Source organism: Ischnura elegans, chromosome 2 (assembly GCF_921293095.1).
Source record: "Ischnura elegans chromosome 2, ioIscEleg1.1, whole genome shotgun sequence".
NCBI lineage: Eukaryota > Metazoa > Arthropoda > Insecta > Odonata > Coenagrionidae > Ischnura > Ischnura elegans.
Genome location: NC_060247.1, coordinates 64,475,554 through 64,496,428, shown reverse-complemented (window position 1 = coordinate 64,496,428; position 20,875 = coordinate 64,475,554). Strand labels below are relative to the sequence as shown.

The 20,875-nt window shown below is 37.8% G+C and overlaps 1 protein-coding gene across 1 annotated transcript in view; it reads left to right on the top strand.

Annotated features, from left to right (window-relative positions):
- The first annotated feature begins 6,203 nt into the window (after positions 1-6,203).
- The window catches only part of LOC124153170 (fibroin heavy chain-like), a 30,471-nt gene continuing 15,799 nt past the window's right edge, over positions 6,204-20,875 (top strand). The window contains exons 1-3 of the mRNA XM_046526272.1: positions 6,204-8,425; positions 10,977-11,244; positions 15,928-18,573. Of these exons, the coding sequence (XP_046382228.1) occupies positions 8,012-8,425; positions 10,977-11,244; positions 15,928-18,573 (3,328 nt within the window). The 5' untranslated portion in view covers positions 6,204-8,011. The remainder of the gene's footprint in view (positions 8,426-10,976; positions 11,245-15,927; positions 18,574-20,875) is intronic.

Sequence of the window (20,875 nt, the reverse complement as noted above, 5' to 3'; positions counted from 1 at the left end):
TAATTAATTTCAGCGAAAAAAATTCCTCACTGCTTCTTTGATTTTTTTCGCTGAACATCATGGATAACATATTTTCATGGGTTATATTAGCATTTATCTGCGCATCAGGTTTGAGCGTACTGCTACTTTTTTCGTCACCAAATATATACAGAAAATAAGCAGAATTTGGGATAAGACATGCACTTTTCAAAAGCATAGGTAGTATTTTAACTATTTAAGTATGTGTTATTGGAGATTCGTTATATGTTTTGCTTTTATTGTCTTCTTGAATTCGTTTCGAAAATGTTTTTGTAGTATTCGAGATGATTGAAATAAAGCCAGAAATACTTACCAAGCTCCACAATAATTTTTCATGTCACCTGACATATTGTCATTGATCATAATATGGACGTGAAAAGTCTTAAAAATTATCGTTTTTAACTATAACCTTACAACTATTTCATGGCCCAACGGGTGTTTCATGGAAAAATCCAAGTTCATGAATTTTCTCGCACGACTTAGATGATTGGAATTCTCGTCCTGCGTGTAGATTTTATTTCCGTTCTCGAAACCAGATATTCTGAAATTCAGCGAACCAAGGAGGTCTGACACGAAAAAGATATTAATGACAGTCACACGGATTGTAAAAATCGAGTAGAAGACGGCAATAAAATCACAACAATTGAAAGGCTTACATCGTTATTCAGCCCCGGATTCTATTTGAGTAATATTTGTAATAACTTTCGTTATAATTATTGGAGAGTAATGAAAATATAGCAAGAAGGTTGACCAAAATAATGGATAAATGTTAAAGTTACAGTATATGCCATTCTGCAATAATAATTCCCGTCTGAATTGATAGATTTATAGCCCTAAAGTAGCATTATTTCACAAAAATTAACAAACCAATTTTCCCATCGAGAATTGAATTTATTTTTTCAGATTTTAATTACTTATTGCCAAATGTCAATGATGTCACTGCGTTGAAAGACTTCGTGTCTTTAATAAAATTTTAAGTGGAACTTACAGAGATTGCTCACTCAATATGGAGTGGTTCCATCATATCTCACCTGAAACCGTTAGTCTTGTTCAATATCAAGTTCTTTTATTCAAGGATAATAAATGTAAGTAAATGAGGAGAAATCCAAAAGCAAAAGTGTGATGGCCTTTTCAAGATGAAATTTTGCATGTGATTTTAGCTATCATACCATATCTCTACCGCCGTTGCATTCAAAGTTACATGAACGTTTATACTCTCTTTATTTAATTTTCTTTTTTGAGTTTTCATTGGTATGTAAACAAGTGTAAAAGTTTATCTGAGCATACGGAAGGAGCCAAGCGACAGATTTCTAGTTACATCAGACGGAATGAGTGCTGAATTTGAATTGGACTTCAAACATAAGGTACTCAAGAAGAAATGGAACTTTTCCGTGGTCTCTTCACAGCACCTCGGCGGAAAATATAACGCTTTGAGTGTATTAAGGTGATTGACTCACTATTTTAATATTAAAAATACAAATTGGGCACCAAAATCATAGTAAAACATACATTAAGGAAAAGTGAACGTAGAATTCGTGTTCTTAAGTAGCATCGGGGATACGTGAGAGACTGAATTCGTAACATGAATTATTATTTTCTGTGTATACATGCAGTAAGATTCGCTGTTTTATTAAAAAGATTGATAAAAAGTGTGATCGCCTTTAACGTTATATCCTCTTTCTTTAGGTCAGAAACTGCATAAGAGCAGTCAAAAAACGAAATGATAACGTTAGTATTTGTATGTTTAATTACGAGAAAAAATATTTGTTTCTGTTTTTCGCCATTAATCAGGAAAAAATATATCTTGTACCTACTAATCACACAAAATTTTCTTTTTTTTTTTTTTTTACAGATTTTGGTGTCATTTTATTCTGGCATGCATCACAGTTCATCGAAGAGATGAGAAAAGTGTGGCAGAGGTTATATATCCCATTGAAACTCTTCGCAACTTCCTTTTTATGCTCAACTTTCATTGTTTAGCTACAATTATTCTTCCGCTCAATCCACCCAAGGCGTTGAATTTAACGAAGTTGAATCCACACCAGTTTCTTTCGCCCGGCCGAGCACTGCGTCCTCAGTTGGAAGATTCGAGGTGTCAAAGAGTCGTGACGAATTAAATATTCATATAAGCTTACTGCCTGGTCCACGTAGCTATAACGTCCCAAACAAACAATTCAAAGCAAGCGCCCCGAATCCCCAACTAGCCCGCCGTTCCCCCTGCACGAGGAAGGAGTCCATTTTGGCCCAGGAATCCTTTTGAAGAAAAGGTGAATTTACGAGATTTCACCGTAAAGCGATCTAGAAGTCTCATTCGCGAAGATGTCCAAGAATGATTTCCCCCCTTCTTTGGGTTCCTCAACTTTTTATGCTTTCCTCATTGCATTTATTGTTTATTATGACCAGAAATGAGCATTTTAAATGGGTTCTCACATGCAAGGAGTACTATTAGCCCATGCATAAAGACACTTGTTACCATCATCACACAAAAAATCGTTTTTTTTAATGCGTAGAAAACGTTCATACATACGTACATATACTATTGTAGATATTCAAGTGTTGAGCTTTCGTTTCAACATTTATTATTAGTTCAAGTATAGAAATCCGTATTTTAATATGAGTTAAGAGACCAGTACAGGCGTAGAAAATTGTAAATTACTAGCCGAAATTTATGTTAATTTATCAAGAATGAACTCAATCTGATGAATAGATTGAATAAATTGATGTGACGTAAATTTTATTGGTTGATAGCAGCAAAGGTAATATAAAAAAGCTTGGTACGTCGTATTCTGATAACTCTAAAGAAATGGAAATTATGAATGAAATTTATCTTCGCACCAACTGAAAACAAGAAATAGGAAGAGCAGGTCATGTTCATACATTCATAGAAGCATAAAAGGTCTCAAACATTACCTTTATAACGGACGAGATGCCTTCGTGGGAGAAAGTGAAAATAGAAAGAAATTTGAGAACCGAAACATGTAGGCAAGATGGGGATTGATAGAATGTATCGACGTTGTTTCCAATCGAAGAGCCCTAGAGATGATCGCCTTCGTATCGTGGGTGGCACGGGCCAAAGGAACTTTATGCGATTGAGGGTGGTGTTTATTCCTGCAAACCTTCCACCCGCTATGGATATCGCATACCGCAGCCATCATAGACAGCGGGGAAGGACAATGTGCGACGGGAAAAATCGCATCGTCTTCGCGGAGAGACTCACGTCAACCAAGCGAATGGGAGAATTATTCAACCTCAACTCGGGCGAAAATATGAAGACGTGCTTCGAGGTTGCGTGTCAGAGACGGAGCGATTTTCACGCTTATCAGTTGTCTATCTGTCTTCGGTAGTGATTTAAAGTTGCATGATCTCCGCGTCATTCACTACAAAACTTGGTGTTTTTTCAGTGAGGATACAGTTGCCGAGAATTTTACACTCCGAGTCATCGTACTACTGTGCTAAGTGTTAGAGGATAATTGTGAGGAAATGAATAATTGAGTATTGACTTTATTGTTTTGCTTATTCGCCGGCATATTATTCTTGATTTCTCGATAATGTGGTTTTTTTAACAGGTTTAGGAAAAATCGGGTTTCTACTGGGTTTGCTCCATTGTATAAAATATGCTTTACTGCCCAGTGCAGCGAGTGCAGGACTGAAAGCAAGATTTATCTTCATTATAATTGTAATTGAGGGTGATATATTTGTAAAATAATTACAATACATCACCTAAATAGGCACTCAAATCAAACGAAAAATTATACTACAAGCAATTGTGATATTCTCTACAAAACTTACTCGATATTGATACGGAAAAAACTTTGTGTATCATTAAAATCTCAGGAGTAATGCAATGGAATTAAGGGAGAATCAACGTGACTCATAGATGGGTATTGAGTGAAAAAAGACAATTGGCTTTGCTATGAAATGGGTTTTAGAAAATAAACTCTGAACCTCAAATAAAAGATTTAAAGGATATTAAAATTAAAGGACAAAAAATTAGATTTTTTTAGAACGTATAGAAGCCCATAAAAATTACACACAAGTATGTATTTCCAAGAAGTACGTTGCGTATTTATCTAACGCTCTGAAGCATTTTTCACTAAACCTGTAGGTGAAAATAAAAGGACTTCAAAGGTCCTCGCTCTCTAGAGAGATAAAACCATGTAACCATTGGCTACTTCTAGCGGATATTTTACTCCAGCCGTTCCAGAGAAGCTCGCAAAATATCAGGCTGGCAATATATTTTCAAAGAAACTAAACCGTGACGAAAGCCAAACAGCATTTGTCCTCAAAGAGCGCAGCATTTTTCGGTAAGCTCTGGAGAAATCTCTCTCTGCGGTGGGTTATTCTCTCCATCTGGCATACAAATAATTGAGCTAAAATTTGCATAAATGTATTTTTTAAATTACCATTGAGTATAATTTGCTTAACATATTTCAAACAGAGAGATTTTATGGAATAATTCCTTTATGAGATTATTTGATGCATTATTTTTGTTAATTTATGTAACGATATATGTGTATTGCTTTTAAAATTTGTGCAATTAAATTCATGGTTAGAAATAAATCCGAAAATCCTGAGAGAGAGCCGGTACCAGGAATTTTAATCGAATCCAACAAAACAGTGCATATCTTTACACAAAACTTCTATCGAAATTTTATTTTCTGGCTTCATTTGAATGTGTCTGGCCGTACGCCAGAAAAATGGACGCATACTTAAGCTACGCAACCGTTATGCCTACGTAGCACGTTAACGTGCTTCGTGGGTAAATCCGATAGCTTTTGATGAAGGGTTCTTAAACTAGACATGGATTGAGTAACACCATATTTACACTGAAATGAATGTATACACCGTCCATGGCTTGCGATTTTTCTCCTGAATCTATCCTCGCCAAATAGTCGATAAATGGTAAAAGCCACTGTTTTTTGTTTTCCATTTGATTTTCTCCTCCGAAAGAATCTATCAATCACCAAGAGTCCACATACCCAAGCTTATGGCCGAGACCAGGAGTGATGTAGTAAACATTCTTTGAATTCATGGCATTTACATCACTGGTCGCAGGTTGAATGCTGTACACGACTCGGCCGCCGACAGAATTAACTCTTCACTTTCACATGAGTGCATGCACAAGAAAAATTCCCTTGTATACACCGTGAGAAAATTTTTTGAATTGAGTAGACTGATGGATCACCTTTACCGCCGGCTTTGTTGTCTTAGCCGTTTTATTCCCCGACCAGAAGCCCCCCACTTCTCAGCAAAAGAATTCGTTTTCAAATCGTACTGTTCTCCCGGTGCCAAATTCTTAAGAGCAGTTACTTTTAGTCTTGACTGCCGCACTATCCATGGCTTTTTCTGGGAGAAGGATGAGCGACGAGCAGGAGATGAAACAACTACATTTGATTTTCAACGGAAATGAGTTCTAAAAATGTCCAAGTATCGATGAAATAAAAAGTGACCCGAATAAATTAAAGATTATGGTTGGATTTGGATTACTCTATAGAGATTAATTTTTAAAAAACATGGCAAAATGTATTCTAAGAACCATTATAAATTTTTTCGTTATTCAGAGATTTTAAGATGCAATTCCCGTTTTTTTAAAACTTTATCGAAACAGAAAAAGTAAATTCAGTGAGTATGGTGATGATTGTAACTAAATTCTTATCTCAAAAAAGAATGGCATGGAATAATTGTTGACGTTGGGCCGTATGCGCATTGGCTATTTCGAACACGAGGAAATAAAGTATTAAGTTTTGAAGCAATCCAAATTTCAAGTTTTTTTAAAACAATTTATTTAAGAGCCCTTAAAAGCACTTGCACTTGATTACCTAACTAAATAAGATGATTTTCCATTGGAAATAGTACGGATTCTTAAAAAAAGTTAATTCGAAAAACGAAGAAATTTAAATGAATCGCAAGAGGCTTAACCAAAAAATATTTTATAATTCTTAGGACATAGAAGGTTGGATCTTTCGAACTGACGCTAAAAATGTATATCAAGGCTGAAAATGTATTAAGAAGTTACATCACCATATCAGGATGATTTTGACACAATTTATGAAAGCAATGTCCTCTTCTCAAATAGCTATACCGTGAGTAAATGAAACATAGCAGTCTCCGAGTCATACTCAAACTTAAAAAAAGTTAAAAGTTTGATTTTTAAACTCAGCGCTGTTTCGGCTCTAAAGGGTATATATAATCTGATGGAAATGATGGATCCACACTCCCCAATGAACTTTTCTCAGTATCTTTGATGCTTGAGCTGGGGGAAGGCCTCTTTCACAACCAAAGAATAATTAAGGAAAGGCTTAATGAATCATAGTTTTTGGAGTTTTTTAGTTCTTAGTAGCAGTGTCAATTTTTAATCCTAAAGGATTTTTGCAGAAGGCTTGTTGTTGCTGAAAAACTCATGCCTGCCGCGTTTTCTGGTGCCATAGTTTGCTAAAAATATTGCTGGCTCATTAAGAGTGCATTGAATTTAATAGGTTTTTGGTTAAGATTTCTTTTTTGTTATTGTAACGCCCAATACAGAGACTGATACTCATAGGCTATTTTACACATAAAGGATACCATTAAGGATAATGAAATCAGAAAGATTCAAAATTACAAATTTAGTAGGACAGCATTTTATTCACAATGATTGATAATGAAAGTCAATTTAAATGGTTGAGAGATATAAATCAACAAAATATTTTAAACTATGAAGTACATATTAGTTGGTTAAAGGTAGCAATTCCTTATGACTAATAGAAGCATAGGTTTAGCTTTTGATTTCAGTTGATTACTTATTCTTTGTTCAAAGTTGCATAATAATAGCATGTTAAAACCAAAGAAAAATGTATTTAAAGCATATTACAATCAATATGGATTATTGAAAGTTATAAATACCTTCTATCTATCTATAAGGTTTAAGTCTGATTTTATTTTTGAAAGCGAAATGTATGGTTGAAACCATGCTCTAATTTACAATGAAAACGCTCAAGTTAGTCATTTAAATTCATATTTTGTTGAAATAAGCCTTCCAAATCACCACAAGTAATACCTCCAAATAATAAATTCCAAACCACCAAAAACTAGTGCTCCATTTAGTTGTTTTTATAGAAACCAAAGATGCAGCGTCGTTGAAATATGGAAACATTTTGCTTTCCGAAGGAGCATTATGTACATTCCTTCTCAGAGGTCATTTAAACTTAAGCTAATTAGACAAAAAAACAGCATTCCATCAAGAGACCATTAGCTAAAATTAGGAAAAGCCACAAATTAAGATATGGACAGTGGCAACAGACATCTTAACGACCTTATACTCCTACACCTTAAACGATGTGAATATATTCAAATATGCTCATTGCGTGCTTCAAAAACAAGTTATGCCATTGAGCGTACTAGCATTACGGTTGAATGGTGGCGGTAATAATAACTATTTAGAAAAGATTTCATGAGATAAGATAAATTGCTTCAACAAACGAGAGCGTAAAAAGGGCCTCCACTGGATGAACTTGGCTCGTTCCATCTCCAAAAATTAAGCGGAGAAGGTTCCAGCGAAACTACGCAGCATCAACATATTGAACTGCCTGTAGACAGCGCTACCCTCGTCAGCAACATCCTCTGTTTTTCATTGAATTCAGGCTACGTTTTTAAACGTCCATTTTCCTTAACAACCATTTCGCACGTTAAAAGGTGAAAATATTTCATCACAAGCGTGTATCACCTATTTGGTAAAAGTGATTCCAACGCCTGCTCCGTTCCTCTGAATTCTTCGGATATAACGCTATAATTCAGGATAGAGGAAAAAAGTTTATTTTTTCCCAAGCCCTTATCCAGCTCACTAAACCAACAATAGCTTAAATCAGCCACTCAGTCAAATTTTCATCACTCCACATTCCGTTCCGACAACTCTAGTAAAACCCAGAGTTTGCTGCACTAGATATTCCTACGACTTAATTTTAGATCCCAAGAAGTAGGAAATTAAACTTCATCCGAGAAGCTAGAAGACATCAGTACCATGAAGCTCGTGGCAATCCTCTGGGCCGTCATCGTCCTAGCTCTGGCACGGGAAGCTGTGCTGGAGCAGCTGGTCCAGAGAGACACGGTGGACGTCGAGGAAGATCCACCGTGGGAATTAAGCCATGACAGCATCGCCTCCCTGATCCAGCAGATGGACGATCTGGACGAAGCAGGTCTGCCATCTGAATTCGCCGACGGTGGACCCACCGTGTCCGAGGGGAGGAAGCCGATGGCCTCGTCGGTCGTCTCGGACTACGAACTCTTCCTGTCGCGTCTCCAGGGGTCGAGGCCGCCCTACCAAGGGAACGGGAGGCTTCAGAAGTTCGTGGCCGCTCTTGGCGCTCGACAGAACGCCATAGTTCGGGCCATGAAGTCCATCGTGGTGTCCCTGGATCGCGCCAATCTCAGAGTGGTAAGTTATTCCCCGAAATTTCAAAAGAGTACATTTTCTTAGAGGTGATGATGGATCCCTTGTGGACTCATACAATGATGGATCCCTTGTGGACTCATACAATCTCCTGATTCACAGTGACACGGAAAACAGTTGTGCCTCCGTCTTTGTACAAGCCTGTATTGCGTAAGAGAGCCGGGATGAGTGAAGTGAAAACGATAAAACAGCGCATTAGGCACAACATCAGTAACTTTCCAAATTAGTGCGACCATAGGGCAAAGCACTCTACAACAAATTCGTGGAAAAGAGCCTAATTGAAAACCAAGGAAATGCTCGTTAGAGATAACTAATAATACAGGAAAAGAGCAACCATGAGAGGACAGGAAAATATTATTTTTCTGATATTGATTCAATATGCATAGTTCCAGCAGAATTAGGATGCTTGTATAATGATTAAAACTTCTGGCTAATGTCACACGAACTTATTTTTTCTGAAAAATATACACTTTCACAATTCGTTGCATGTGTTCTATGTCAATTGGCCATTGGAAAGGTACATAGGTATTTGTTAAAATTTGTCCCTTTGTATAATATCTCAGGAAGTCTCTCTGCCCAAAATATGGAGGATATTTTTACAGTAATAAACGTGAGCTGGCGAAATAATTTCGTCAGTATTCTGAAAATGTTATGGTTTATTGAGCTTTTCCTTACTGAATTATAGATTGTGATATGTAGCTCAGAAAACAGTTTAGCTATTTCATTAGTAGAAACCATGCCTTAGCACGTAGTTCCTCTCACTAAAAATCTTTCCATAAGCTTAGTAACGCGTAAAACAAATTTGTTTTTACGACATTATTGTATCGAGAGGATAAAAATTTATTGAAAGTGCCTATAAAATATTTTACGGATTTTTATCGATATGGAAACTTAAATAATTACTTCGTAGCCTAAAATAGGCTATAATCATAATATATATATATTGAAAAAACGAAGAAAATTTAACAATTATTTACAAATAAAGTGAGTAATCATTTCAAAGAAATGCGATTGTTGAATTCGTAAGTATTCGACATCTTTTGGTGGGAAATTTGCTTCGGGAATATTTCATGGCTATTAATCCAAATTATCTCTTATCTGGCTTCCTCATCCAATGCCAGCATATTTACTAAGTATGAATTAGACCATAAATGGCAATTTAGAGTCATTTCTCTCTTAAATAAACTCATATTCTCGGAATCTAATTAGTAGGAATTATCGGAGGGAAAATTCATTCCATCTCCGTTATTAGGACATTGATAGGTATTTGCCTGTTTTTGCTGATATTTGCACCATTTCATAATTTAATCCTTCTTATTATCACTTTGATAAATTTAAAGGTAGTAATTGTAAGTGCTCTTGAAAGACTATAGAACAAATCCAAAACCACGTTCCTCTACAGAAGTATTCCACAGCAATTTTTCTATCCACAAAAGGGGTCTTTTGCATGAACATAGCTGACTTCTATGTTGGGAGGTAATCGTGGACTTCCAAGTTTTTTTACACTTATTGAACCATACAAAGTTACGCTTATGCGAACAAGTTCTTATGAGTAAATCTACTATACTTGTTCTGCAGTACTCCATCATGTACTCCAAAATACTTGGCCGGTTTTTGCGCCCAGTGGCTACTTGAACCTTTCCATGTAGAAGAAGGATGTCATGTTAATGGCAATAAGTGTGCGTAAAATTGAGGGTATCCTGCTTCAAATCCAGAATAAGACACATTACATCACGCGAACGGAAATCATCGGAGTAACTAGGAGGTTTGCTGGCAATATCGAAGGAAATATGATGAAAATGCGGTAAAATGAAGAAAATGTGGAGGAAAAATAGGCAGCAAAAATATGGCATGGAAACTTGGCAGATGTTAAATCGGGTTCGAAATCTCCAGCAATGAAATTCTGCGAAACAGCATGAGATTTAACACGTTCAAAGCAGGTACATTTACCTTAACTTGGCGGAACAAAGATAATGGCACAACTGCGTTGAAACCTAGTTTGGTTTGAAATGAAAGTATTTTTTAAACTAATTTTCTCTTTGAATGTGGAAAACTTGGTAACTTCTATCGGGTGAATATGGAATTCGTTACTTAAATTGGATAATGATTGAACCCCTGAAAAGGGTATCTCTTTGTTCCCAGCAATTAAAAGTAGCGGATCACGAATTTTAATTATCATGTGTTGATATAAGGTAATATTTGTCACGGAAGTGCCCACTAGAGAAGGTATTAGAAGAAGTCTATTGACAGTCATTTGAAGTATCTTAATTCACCTAAAATCAGTTCAAGGAAGTTGGTCGAAAACTTAAAATATGCGTCATTGTCATGAAATTGTCATCATTTCTCCAACTAATTCTCCGTGATTTTCACTGTCCGTAAATCCATCTATCATATTGCAGGCAATACTCAGGAGGTACTTATTGATATACCTACGAATTGTTAAGAGCGGTAATATGCCAAGTTAAGTAGCTGTATACGGGGCTTTGGGGACATTGAATTGTCATTTCAAATTGGTTATTTCCCTTTTTATTTTCAGACGCACACGCAGAAAGTTTTCGATTGTTCCGTGGATAGGGATGTGAGGAGGCGATGCAACAAGATTCCATTTCCCGAATCGACGCTGACGTCTCCACAGTCCTCGGATCCGAACTCCTTGCGGTATCTCGCGGACATGGTTGACGCACTTGGCGGCAGGTGGTGGGAGAACGCCTGGGGCGGCAGTGGAGGTGGCGGCTACCTCGGAAACCTATTTGGCAACGTTGCTGGAGCTCTGGGCATCGGCTCGGCTGGAGGTGTGGCTTCAGGTAAACAGGCATTGGACGAGGACTTTAAATAACACTATATCTGCAAGAGCTCCATACGTTCCTGAGGACAGTTTTACTATTGATACATTTGTTAGCTACGATGAAGTAACATCAGCTCAAATACTGTCATCGTGTATTCTAAATGGATGATTTAATTCCACCTTTTAATTGTGGCTTAAAAGATTATGTACTCGATAATGCCGTATTATCATGCCATATACTTTTTTCTGAGCCAGAAAAATTTGTATTTTAAATATCAACAGAATAGCTCAATGTTACTGTCGGGTACAAAAACTTCTAGATTTCAGTTTGGATATAAATTATTTACATCGTAAAAGGGATCTGAAAAATTAATAATAGTAAATCAGCGCATCATGATTTGCAATTATTTTTCGTGCTTCATTTTTTGTTTCTTTAGCATGATTTATAATCTAATGAACACAATTTGTCGGTGGTTTGGTGGGAAAAAAATTAGGGTGTTTGAGCGAAGCCATAAAGATGATAACCATTGTCAGGACAAAAGTACCTAATTCAAATGCCAGCAGTGTTGAGTTCATGCCAACTATATTTTCTTGCCTAAGTAGTAGAAAGGTCAAAAAATGTATTGCCTAAAAAAATTAGCTGTTTACAGTTTAGCCAAAAAAGAGCGTACCAAGCGAAGGGCGTCATTACGTTTCGTTGTCCGTGGCGTTGTAATATACACGACCTCAGCGTCAATAATATCTTTTTGTCGAAGACGCCAAAAAGCGCATTTTAGGTATGTAAAAAATTACATTCATATCGATTTAAATAAATTTCTTCGGCAGGTATGCTCTTCAGAAAACAGTAATGAATTCTGGCCAAGTTATCCCTTGTCTAATGGTAGTCACTCTCTCCACGGTTATAGGCGAACTGTGTACAAAGTTTACTGAACTTTAGCTCAGTAGAAGAGCTTTCAAAGATTACTCGTAACGATATGAATAAAAATCGCTCGATTTATGATTTCGGTGACATCATTAGCAACTATTTATCAATGGAGTTGATAACCAATTAACTATATCATTATATCAATTGAAATCGTACCAATTCCCTGCATGGGAAGTTCTTTTTTAATCAAAACAGAGATTGCTTTGCAAATGATGGAAGTTAAAAATTAGGACATATGCTGGTAAATCATAGAAATATATATCTAGCATATGCTTAATGTTGGCAGGAATTCAATGCTTTTTTTCCAAGTGAGTTGTTGACGAATTCAGGTATTTGCTCGAGCATCATAAAGAAGCTCTATTCTTTACAATCGAGAAATATTAAAACGTTCCTTTCAAATTTATTTTTAGTCACTTTCACACAACTACAGATTAAAAATACGCCTAAACCTCTTTGTACAAACTTATTAATTATTAAATTGTTCATATTTGAACTCGAGTCAAAAGGATTTCATCTCTTCTCTCAATTAATGTAGGAGAACCAAGGGGTTTTTGGAATAAAGTATTCGGAATCGATGTCGTCAAGATCTATTGCCGTTTAATAGGCTATATTACTCAACCAAAATTGCACTATTCTAGCGTTATAAACAAATGATATAATTTTTTATTTAAATTAGAAGCAGATTATTTTAGTATCGTTTATTACCGTTGAAGCTGTGGCGTAATATGTGGATTTAGATTGGCTCTGTAGTCAAAATAATTTACCAAAAGTCTGGCAAAAGTAAAGTCTCCAATTCGATGTTCTTATGCTTGCAGCATAATATATTTTTAAAGCGCAGTAACTGTTCTCTCAAATGTATGTAATTTTATTCTGTATGCATTTCTGATTAGCAATTAAAGTATTTTCAACAAATGAAATAGAATGGCTTTTAATTCAAATATCCCTCAACTGAGTCAGTGTCTTTATTATTCTCTATTCTTCTCTTTCTATGTTTATTGTTACATCATTACATTCTTCATAAATCTGATAAATTACTCTGTTTTTTTTAAAGAATGAATTTTAATTCCCCCGCTATTTTCATATTCACTTTTTTGCTCAATCGGGAGAAAAAATAGACCTAACGCAATAAGTACTAGTTTTCTATCATCTCACTGAAAAGTACTTCAATTAAAACGCAGTACGATTTTTTCATTTCTGATGTGGATAAAATTTTAACCAGAAGATACTATTAGATTATCAGATTTACCCATTGAATTTGTGGATGTAGTCAGAAAAACCGACGTTTTCGAGGGCAACAAGTTGCGCAGCGTTATATAGCTTATGTTAAAATCAGGTACTCAGCATTGTTAATATCTTTTTAACAGAAACGATAGTTTAACTTCTCGTAAAACAGGAAATGCATACAGCAATAAGAGTTCACTTTTAAGATTCATTTACGTAAATATTAGAGTTGCGACACGAAGGAATTCCTAAGCAATGTTAATGAACGTATTCGAAATAAATTATTATTTAATTCAGTAAAGACAATTTGTTAACGTTTGTTTACAAAATTGTATAGGTATAAAACATTTTTTATTCCTAAAATAGTGTGAATTCTTTTTTAAAAAAATATTCTGATCTTAACACAAATGCAAAACTTTTCGTAACCACTAAACGAAGTTAAGAACGCTTAATAATTCATTCAAAGAATTGCGTTTAGTATGCCCAACCGGCATTAATTGAAACCAGATTATGCGACTAAATAAGGTGATTTATAACGTAAGGTATAATCATCATATTAAATTTTACCCCTGTAAGTGGCTTAAGTTACTTCGATATTCTTCTAGCGCTTCTTAAGGCGTAATTTATTAATGATGACCTGTATACTGTATTTAAAATTAGAATCGAAGTTATGAAACCACTGAAATCAGAGCGTCGGATGCTAATTTAAGCCATTTATGGGTTGCCGTTAACTGGAGAAGTTTGGAGACCGAGTGCATTGAAAATAAGGAAATTTTTATTCTGTGATAATTTTGTAGCTTGATTCGTAGATTCATAAAATAAAGTTCATTCCAGCTTACCAATCTCGTTTTCAAACATACATCGTCATTACTTTTATCGATCCAAACAAGGGGAAAAGCAAAAAACACAGCTGTTATCTTTGGTTAATTGGCCGAAACAGATAGGACTAACGCATTAAGAACCGATTTTCTGTTTTCTCACTAGTCGAACTTTCAATTAAGATGCAGAGTGATTTTTTCAACTACGGATGCTATTTTTCAATTGGTTGTAATTCTTTGAACAATTCTACGGTCAGGAATACGGAGCTATTATTATCAATTGGCTAATAGAGCAATGAAATTGTTGCACATTGGTCCCTATATAAAACCTGCACTACAGAATAAAAGGTACTCAGCTGTCATGGTAAGGCTTCGTTTGAACATTCACCGCCCGCTCTAAGATTTCTTATAATATTTCAGGCTGATTTTGAAGAAATATGTCGAGTTCATTTACTTCCAAATTACTCTGTTAAAGTTACACCAATTGTATCTAATCCATCGATGCTCGTCTAATTATTATTCAGGGTCGATGGAATACAAAGATCGGAATTGAAATCGACGCTACCAGTGTCAAATCATTGCTCTATTTCACTTAACTTCGCCAATTTTTGCGCGTCAAACGTAGATATAATATTTATAGAGTTAAAAATAGTTTAGGTAAATTTTAAATTACTCCGACCCTAATACATGCTGAATGTAAACGAAAAAAAAAACTGAAGCAGTGAAACAAGCTGGTGGATGGTGGGAGAGTAATTCGTTAGGATTTCTTCCCATTTTACATTTCCCAGACTGTAACAGTTTCTTTTCCCGATAAAAACATGAACTGCGAATTTTATTAAGGTAGAATACATATTTGAAATGAAAAAAAGGAGAAAGCGAATTTGAAATGGAGAAAAGGGCCGTTAAAATACAGAGCATTATTGAGTTGAGGTACTGAATGAATTTTTGAAAACCTTATCGCTACCTTCAATGAAAATGAACAATGTGTATGTTTCCTAACGCCGTTGAAGGCCATTATTGGTAATTTCAGTAGATTCAGTAGCAATCGTGAGTATTATTTTGCAAAAGATCGAACAAGGGAATGTTTGTATATTGGCCCCTATGCAAAATACGCACTACAAAAACGATCGCAGAAAGATGAGTACAACCGATTTTCAATTTAATATAACAAATTTACCAATATTAAAAAAAAACCTATAAAGGTATTATTTACAAATTATAGTCGTATATCACTTGCGCAACATGTCTAGAATGGATAGTATCATTATGCATCACCTAAATATTGAGCTATAGCACCACGCAAAAAATTAAATAGCTTTACATTGAATGATAACATTATTGACCTAAAATAGCAACAAAAAATTTAAAGAACTACAAATGGGATATTGGCGATGAAATCTATATTCAAATCTTCGTCGCCACAAAAATTAACCAAAACGGAAAACACTTCTAAATGAAAAGAATAAAAAAATTCCTTATGACATTCAAAAACATGGTTGATCCAAAATTACATCAATCCTTTTTACGAAGCCATCGATTTATTTATAAAAAATACGCTGTAAATGCAAAAATGAGTAAAATATATCATGATATACGCAAAGGCAAGTAAAATACTACGGTCCATTGGAATAAATAAGATATAGCGGTATAACAAATATTTAAAATTATAGTGGAAAGCTATGAATATCATCACATTATATATCGCCTTGACAATAAGGAATACCTTCTCTCAAAACAGGAGATGGATTTGGTGGTGGGTCCGGAAGTGGAATTGGTAATGGCGCAGCAGGTGCAGCAGGAAGTGGTACAGGTATCGGTAGTGGAACTGCAGTTGGCACAGGCATTGGATCTGGAAGTGGAAGCGGAGTCGGATCAGGTACCGGCACTGGAACGGGTTTCGGAAGTGGAACGGGTACTGGTACTGGCACCGGGGTAGGATTTGGATCAGGAACGGGAACCGGTACAGGTATCGGTAGTGGAACTGGAGTTGGCGCGGGCATTGGGTCTGGCAGTGGAAGTGGGACCGGAGCTGGAATCGGAAGTGGAAGCGGAGTCGGATCAGGTACCGGCACTGGAACGGCTTTCGGAAGTGGAACGGGTACTGGTACTGGCACCGGTGTAGGATTTGGAACAGGAACGGGAACCGGTACAGGTATCGGTAGTGGAACTGGAGTTGGCGCGGGCATTGGGTCTTGCAGTGGAAGCGGGACCGGAGCTGGAATCGGAAGTGGAAGCGGAGTCGGATCAGGTACCGGCACTGGAACGGGTTTCGGAAGTGGAACGGGTACTGGTACTGGCACCGGGGTAGGATTTGGATCAGGAACGGGAACCGGTACAGGTATCGGTAGTGGAACTGGAGTTGGCGCGGGCATTGGGTCTGGCAGTGGAAGCGGAACCGGAGCTGGAATCGGAAGTGGAAGCGGAGTCGGATCAGGTACCGGCACTGGAACGGGTTACGGAAGTGGAACGGGTACTGGTACTGGCACCGGGGTAGGATTTGGATCAGGAACGGGAACCGGTACAGGTATCGGTAGTGGAACTGGAGTTGGCGCGGGCATTGGGTCTGGCAGTGGAAGTGGGACCGGAGCTGGAATCGGAAGTGGAAGCGGAGTCGGATCAGGTACCGGCACTGGAACGGCTTTCGGAAGTGGAACGGGTACTGGTACTGGCACCGGTGTAGGATTTGGAACAGGAACGGGAACCGGTACAGGTATCGGTAGTGGAACTGGAGTTGGCGCGGGCATTGGGTCTGGCAGTGGAAGTGGGACCGGAGCTGGAATCGGAAGTGGAAGCGGAGTCGGATCAGGTACCGGCACTGGAACGGGTTACGGAAGTGGAACGGGTACTGGTACTGGCACCGGGGTAGGATTTGGATCAGGAACGGGAACCGGTACAGGTATCGGTAGTGGAACTGGGGTTGGCTCGGGTATTGGATCTGGCAGTGGAAGCGGAACCGGAGCTGGAATCGGAAGTGGAAGCGGAGTTGGATCAGGTACCGGCACTGGAACGGGTTACGGAAGTGGAACGGGTACTGGTACTGGCACCGGGGTAGGATTTGGATCAGGAACGGGAACCGGTACAGGTATCGGTAGTGGAACTGGAGTTGGCGCGGGCATTGGGTCTGGCAGTGGAAGTGGGACCGGAGCTGGAATCGGAAGTGGAAGCGGAGTCGGATCAGGTACCGGCACTGGAACGGCTTTCGGAAGTGGAACGGGTACTGGTACTGGCACCGGTGTAGGATTTGGAACAGGAACGGGAACCGGTACAGGTATCGGTAGTGGAACTGGAGTTGGCGCGGGCATTGGGTCTGGCAGTGGAAGCGGGACCGGAGCTGGAATCGGAAGTGGAAGCGGAGTCGGATCAGGTACCGGCACTGGAACGGGTTTCGGAAGTGGAACGGGTACTGGTACTGGCACCGGGGTAGGATTTGGATCAGGAACGGGAACCGGTACAGGTATCGGTAGTGGAACTGGAGTTGGCGCGGGCATTGGGTCTGGCAGTGGAAGCGGAACCGGAGCTGGAATCGGAAGTGGAAGCGGAGTTGGATCAGGTACCGGCACTGGAACGGGTTACGGAAGTGGAACGGGTACTGGTACTGGCACCGGGGTAGGATTTGGATCAGGAACGGGAACCGGTACAGGTATCGGTAGTGGAACTGGAGTTGGCGCGGGCATTGGGTCTGGCAGTGGAAGTGGGACCGGAGCTGGAATCGGAAGTGGAAGCGGAGTCGGATCAGGTACCGGCACTGGAACGGCTTTCGGAAGTGGAACGGGTACTGGTACTGGCACCGGTGTAGGATTTGGAACAGGAACGGGAACCGGTACAGGTATCGGTAGTGGAACTGGAGTTGGCGCGGGCATTGGGTCTGGCAGTGGAAGTGGGACCGGAGCTGGAATCGGAAGTGGAAGCGGAGTCGGATCAGGTACCGGCACTGGAACGGGTTACGGAAGTGGAACGGGTACTGGTACTGGCACCGGGGTAGGATTTGGATCAGGAACGGGAACCGGTACAGGTATCGGTAGTGGAACTGGGGTTGGCTCGGGTATTGGATCTGGAGTGGGCACAGGCATAACTTCAGGATTTGGAAGTGGAATTGGGTCAGGAATAGGATTTGGGACAGGCTCAGCAAGTGTAGTTGGTTCAGGCTTTGGAAACGGTATTGGGTTTGGAGGTAGTATTGGTACAGGGTTCGGCAGCGGAACAGGCGGGTTCTTTGGTACTAATTTTGGATCAGTATTTGGAAGTGGCATCGGGAGTGTCAGCGGTTCTGCTGTAACTACTGTATCTGGATCCGGCACTGGGTTTGATTTTGGAGGTGGCGGTGTCGGCGGATCTGGCGCTTGGGGAGGAAGTGCAGTAGGGAGTGGACTCGGAATTGGCTTTGGTGAGTAACACCGTTGAATTCATAGTATTCAAGATTTTTACATTGACTCCATTTTATCCATTTAAATGTCTAAGGGATTATCTGTATTTCTAAAGCATAGTTAAATATGCAAAGCATTAATAAATATTTTATGGATTAATATTAAATGTAACATGAATTTGATAGCAAAGTATTTTTCACCATGAATACTATCAGTGTCACTACTGAAGATAAATGTATACGATCTTTGGATATAGAGTTTAATTTTCATTGTTGACCTATTTTATTCGAAAACAATTTTCTACGGTGTATTAGGTCCCGGTAAAATTCGGATTGATATTGAACGTAGAGTAACCATTAATTTTTTATGTTATTGTTATGGCCGTAAAATTATGTTTGCACACAATTATAATGATATATATTTTTTCTTGTTTTCGGACTGAAAAAAGTTACGATTCCCCTCCTCAATCTGAGCGAACAGAATACATTCATAGATCATTAGAAACTTTAGCACATTTGACGCACGCAAAGTTATTTTCTGCATTCTTCTCTAGTTATCCCTTTTCCTTACTTGTTTTCGTGAATTTTTATTAGTGAAAATGGCATAGTTACAAGTTAAAGCAAATTCATAATAGTATAGGAAATTATAATATTGATTAAAAATATCAGTTTATTTTTCTCTATTTAGCATTCTGATTTAATCTCTTAACCCTACTTCAATACTCGAAGCATATTCTTATGCGTGGAACGGTTGACTAATATCGAATCCCCAGCATCTTCACTAGAGTAATGCGTTCAATGGTTAACGCGATCCATCCATAATCCTTGTTAATGTCATCAGTATAGTGTTTTAGTTCAATAATGACCAGGTTCTGTTCTTAAAGTGACGATTTTCAAGAATAAAGTTTCAAAAAACTTAAAACATCGACCTCGGTTACCGAGTCTCAGGGTCCCGCGGCGTGTAGCTCAACCTTAACTCGCGATCGAAAAATCGCTCTAATTTCCTTCGTTGAACACTTTATTCCAAAATTCCTGCTTAGTATTCTTAAGAAAACTTTACTTTAGACGGTGGTGTAAATTTCCGAGTTATTATATATTTCGTAAACGAAAGATAATGCCTACTTTATGACAAATCTCACGTGAAAAATGGGCCGCCGTTTTGCGTTGTGAAACTAGTCAGATGAGATCTAAAATCTTCAAAACTCATGGAAAGTATAGGTAAAGCATCATTTCAAAGGAATATTGCGTTTTCCATAAAAATCATACCAATGCAACACCGCTAGCTTCAATTCAAAGGTCTTCGAATAAAAAACGAGATCACGCGTGTTTTTAAAAAATTGGTTATTTTTGGGCCACTGTGTCTCAGTATCTCAGTAACATCTCAGTAACAGGTCGTAGTGATGTAAAATGACACATACATCTACAGTTGGTAATCATTTGTAAGTACCTACGCTGAGTTTGAAGTCTCTATCTTAAACGTCATTTTTGACTTTTGGCCAGCTTTTTTCGATTTCAGCCCACTGTGAGACGCGACGTATCACGGGCATGGTTCAGAAATTCTTTTTCGTCAATACACATATGATATTAAATTTATTTTTAAATATTGTGGGGAAGAGTATTTACTGCGTTGTATCTTCTCTAGAAAGAAGATACAATCAACATATGTATAATATATATAAATTATTGCCACTATGACTTATGTACTGAAATAATGAAATGCAGACGGTTTGGTAATAAACGCCTATTTTAACCTCTTCATATGACAATTTAATTTTGCGTTTAGTAATTTAAAGTTAGTTGCCGGGTATGATTACTGACACAAATGCTTTACAAATATTCAAAAATCAAAATTTTCAAAAGTTTTCAAAACAATGAAGACACGAAAGAGTCACAAAATACCTGCAGAAAATTTGAAGAGTTTCTTAGAAAGGGTAGAATACCACCATGCCTAGAGATCGGTAGTTTCGGGGTTTAGAATAAATTATGCATCCTAAATGTGGAAGGTCACTTGCATAAAACAAATTATGTTCCTCATTTTATAGACAGCACTCTCTTACCGATTTAATTCAATTGTTTGGCACTAGAGGCCAACTTTGATTTTCATAAAATTGAGCGAAGTTTATATTAACTATTATTTCGAGGGGAAAATTGCAACATTTTTACAATTTAAATAAAATTAAGTCGTGATTGAAGTTTAAATCAAGCGTAATTTACGATACGGTATTTACAATCAACTTAATTTACAGAATCAGTTAGTGACCACTAAGAAGTATTAGATGATGGTTTATATGAAAAGGAAATAAGTTTTACTGCACCGCACATT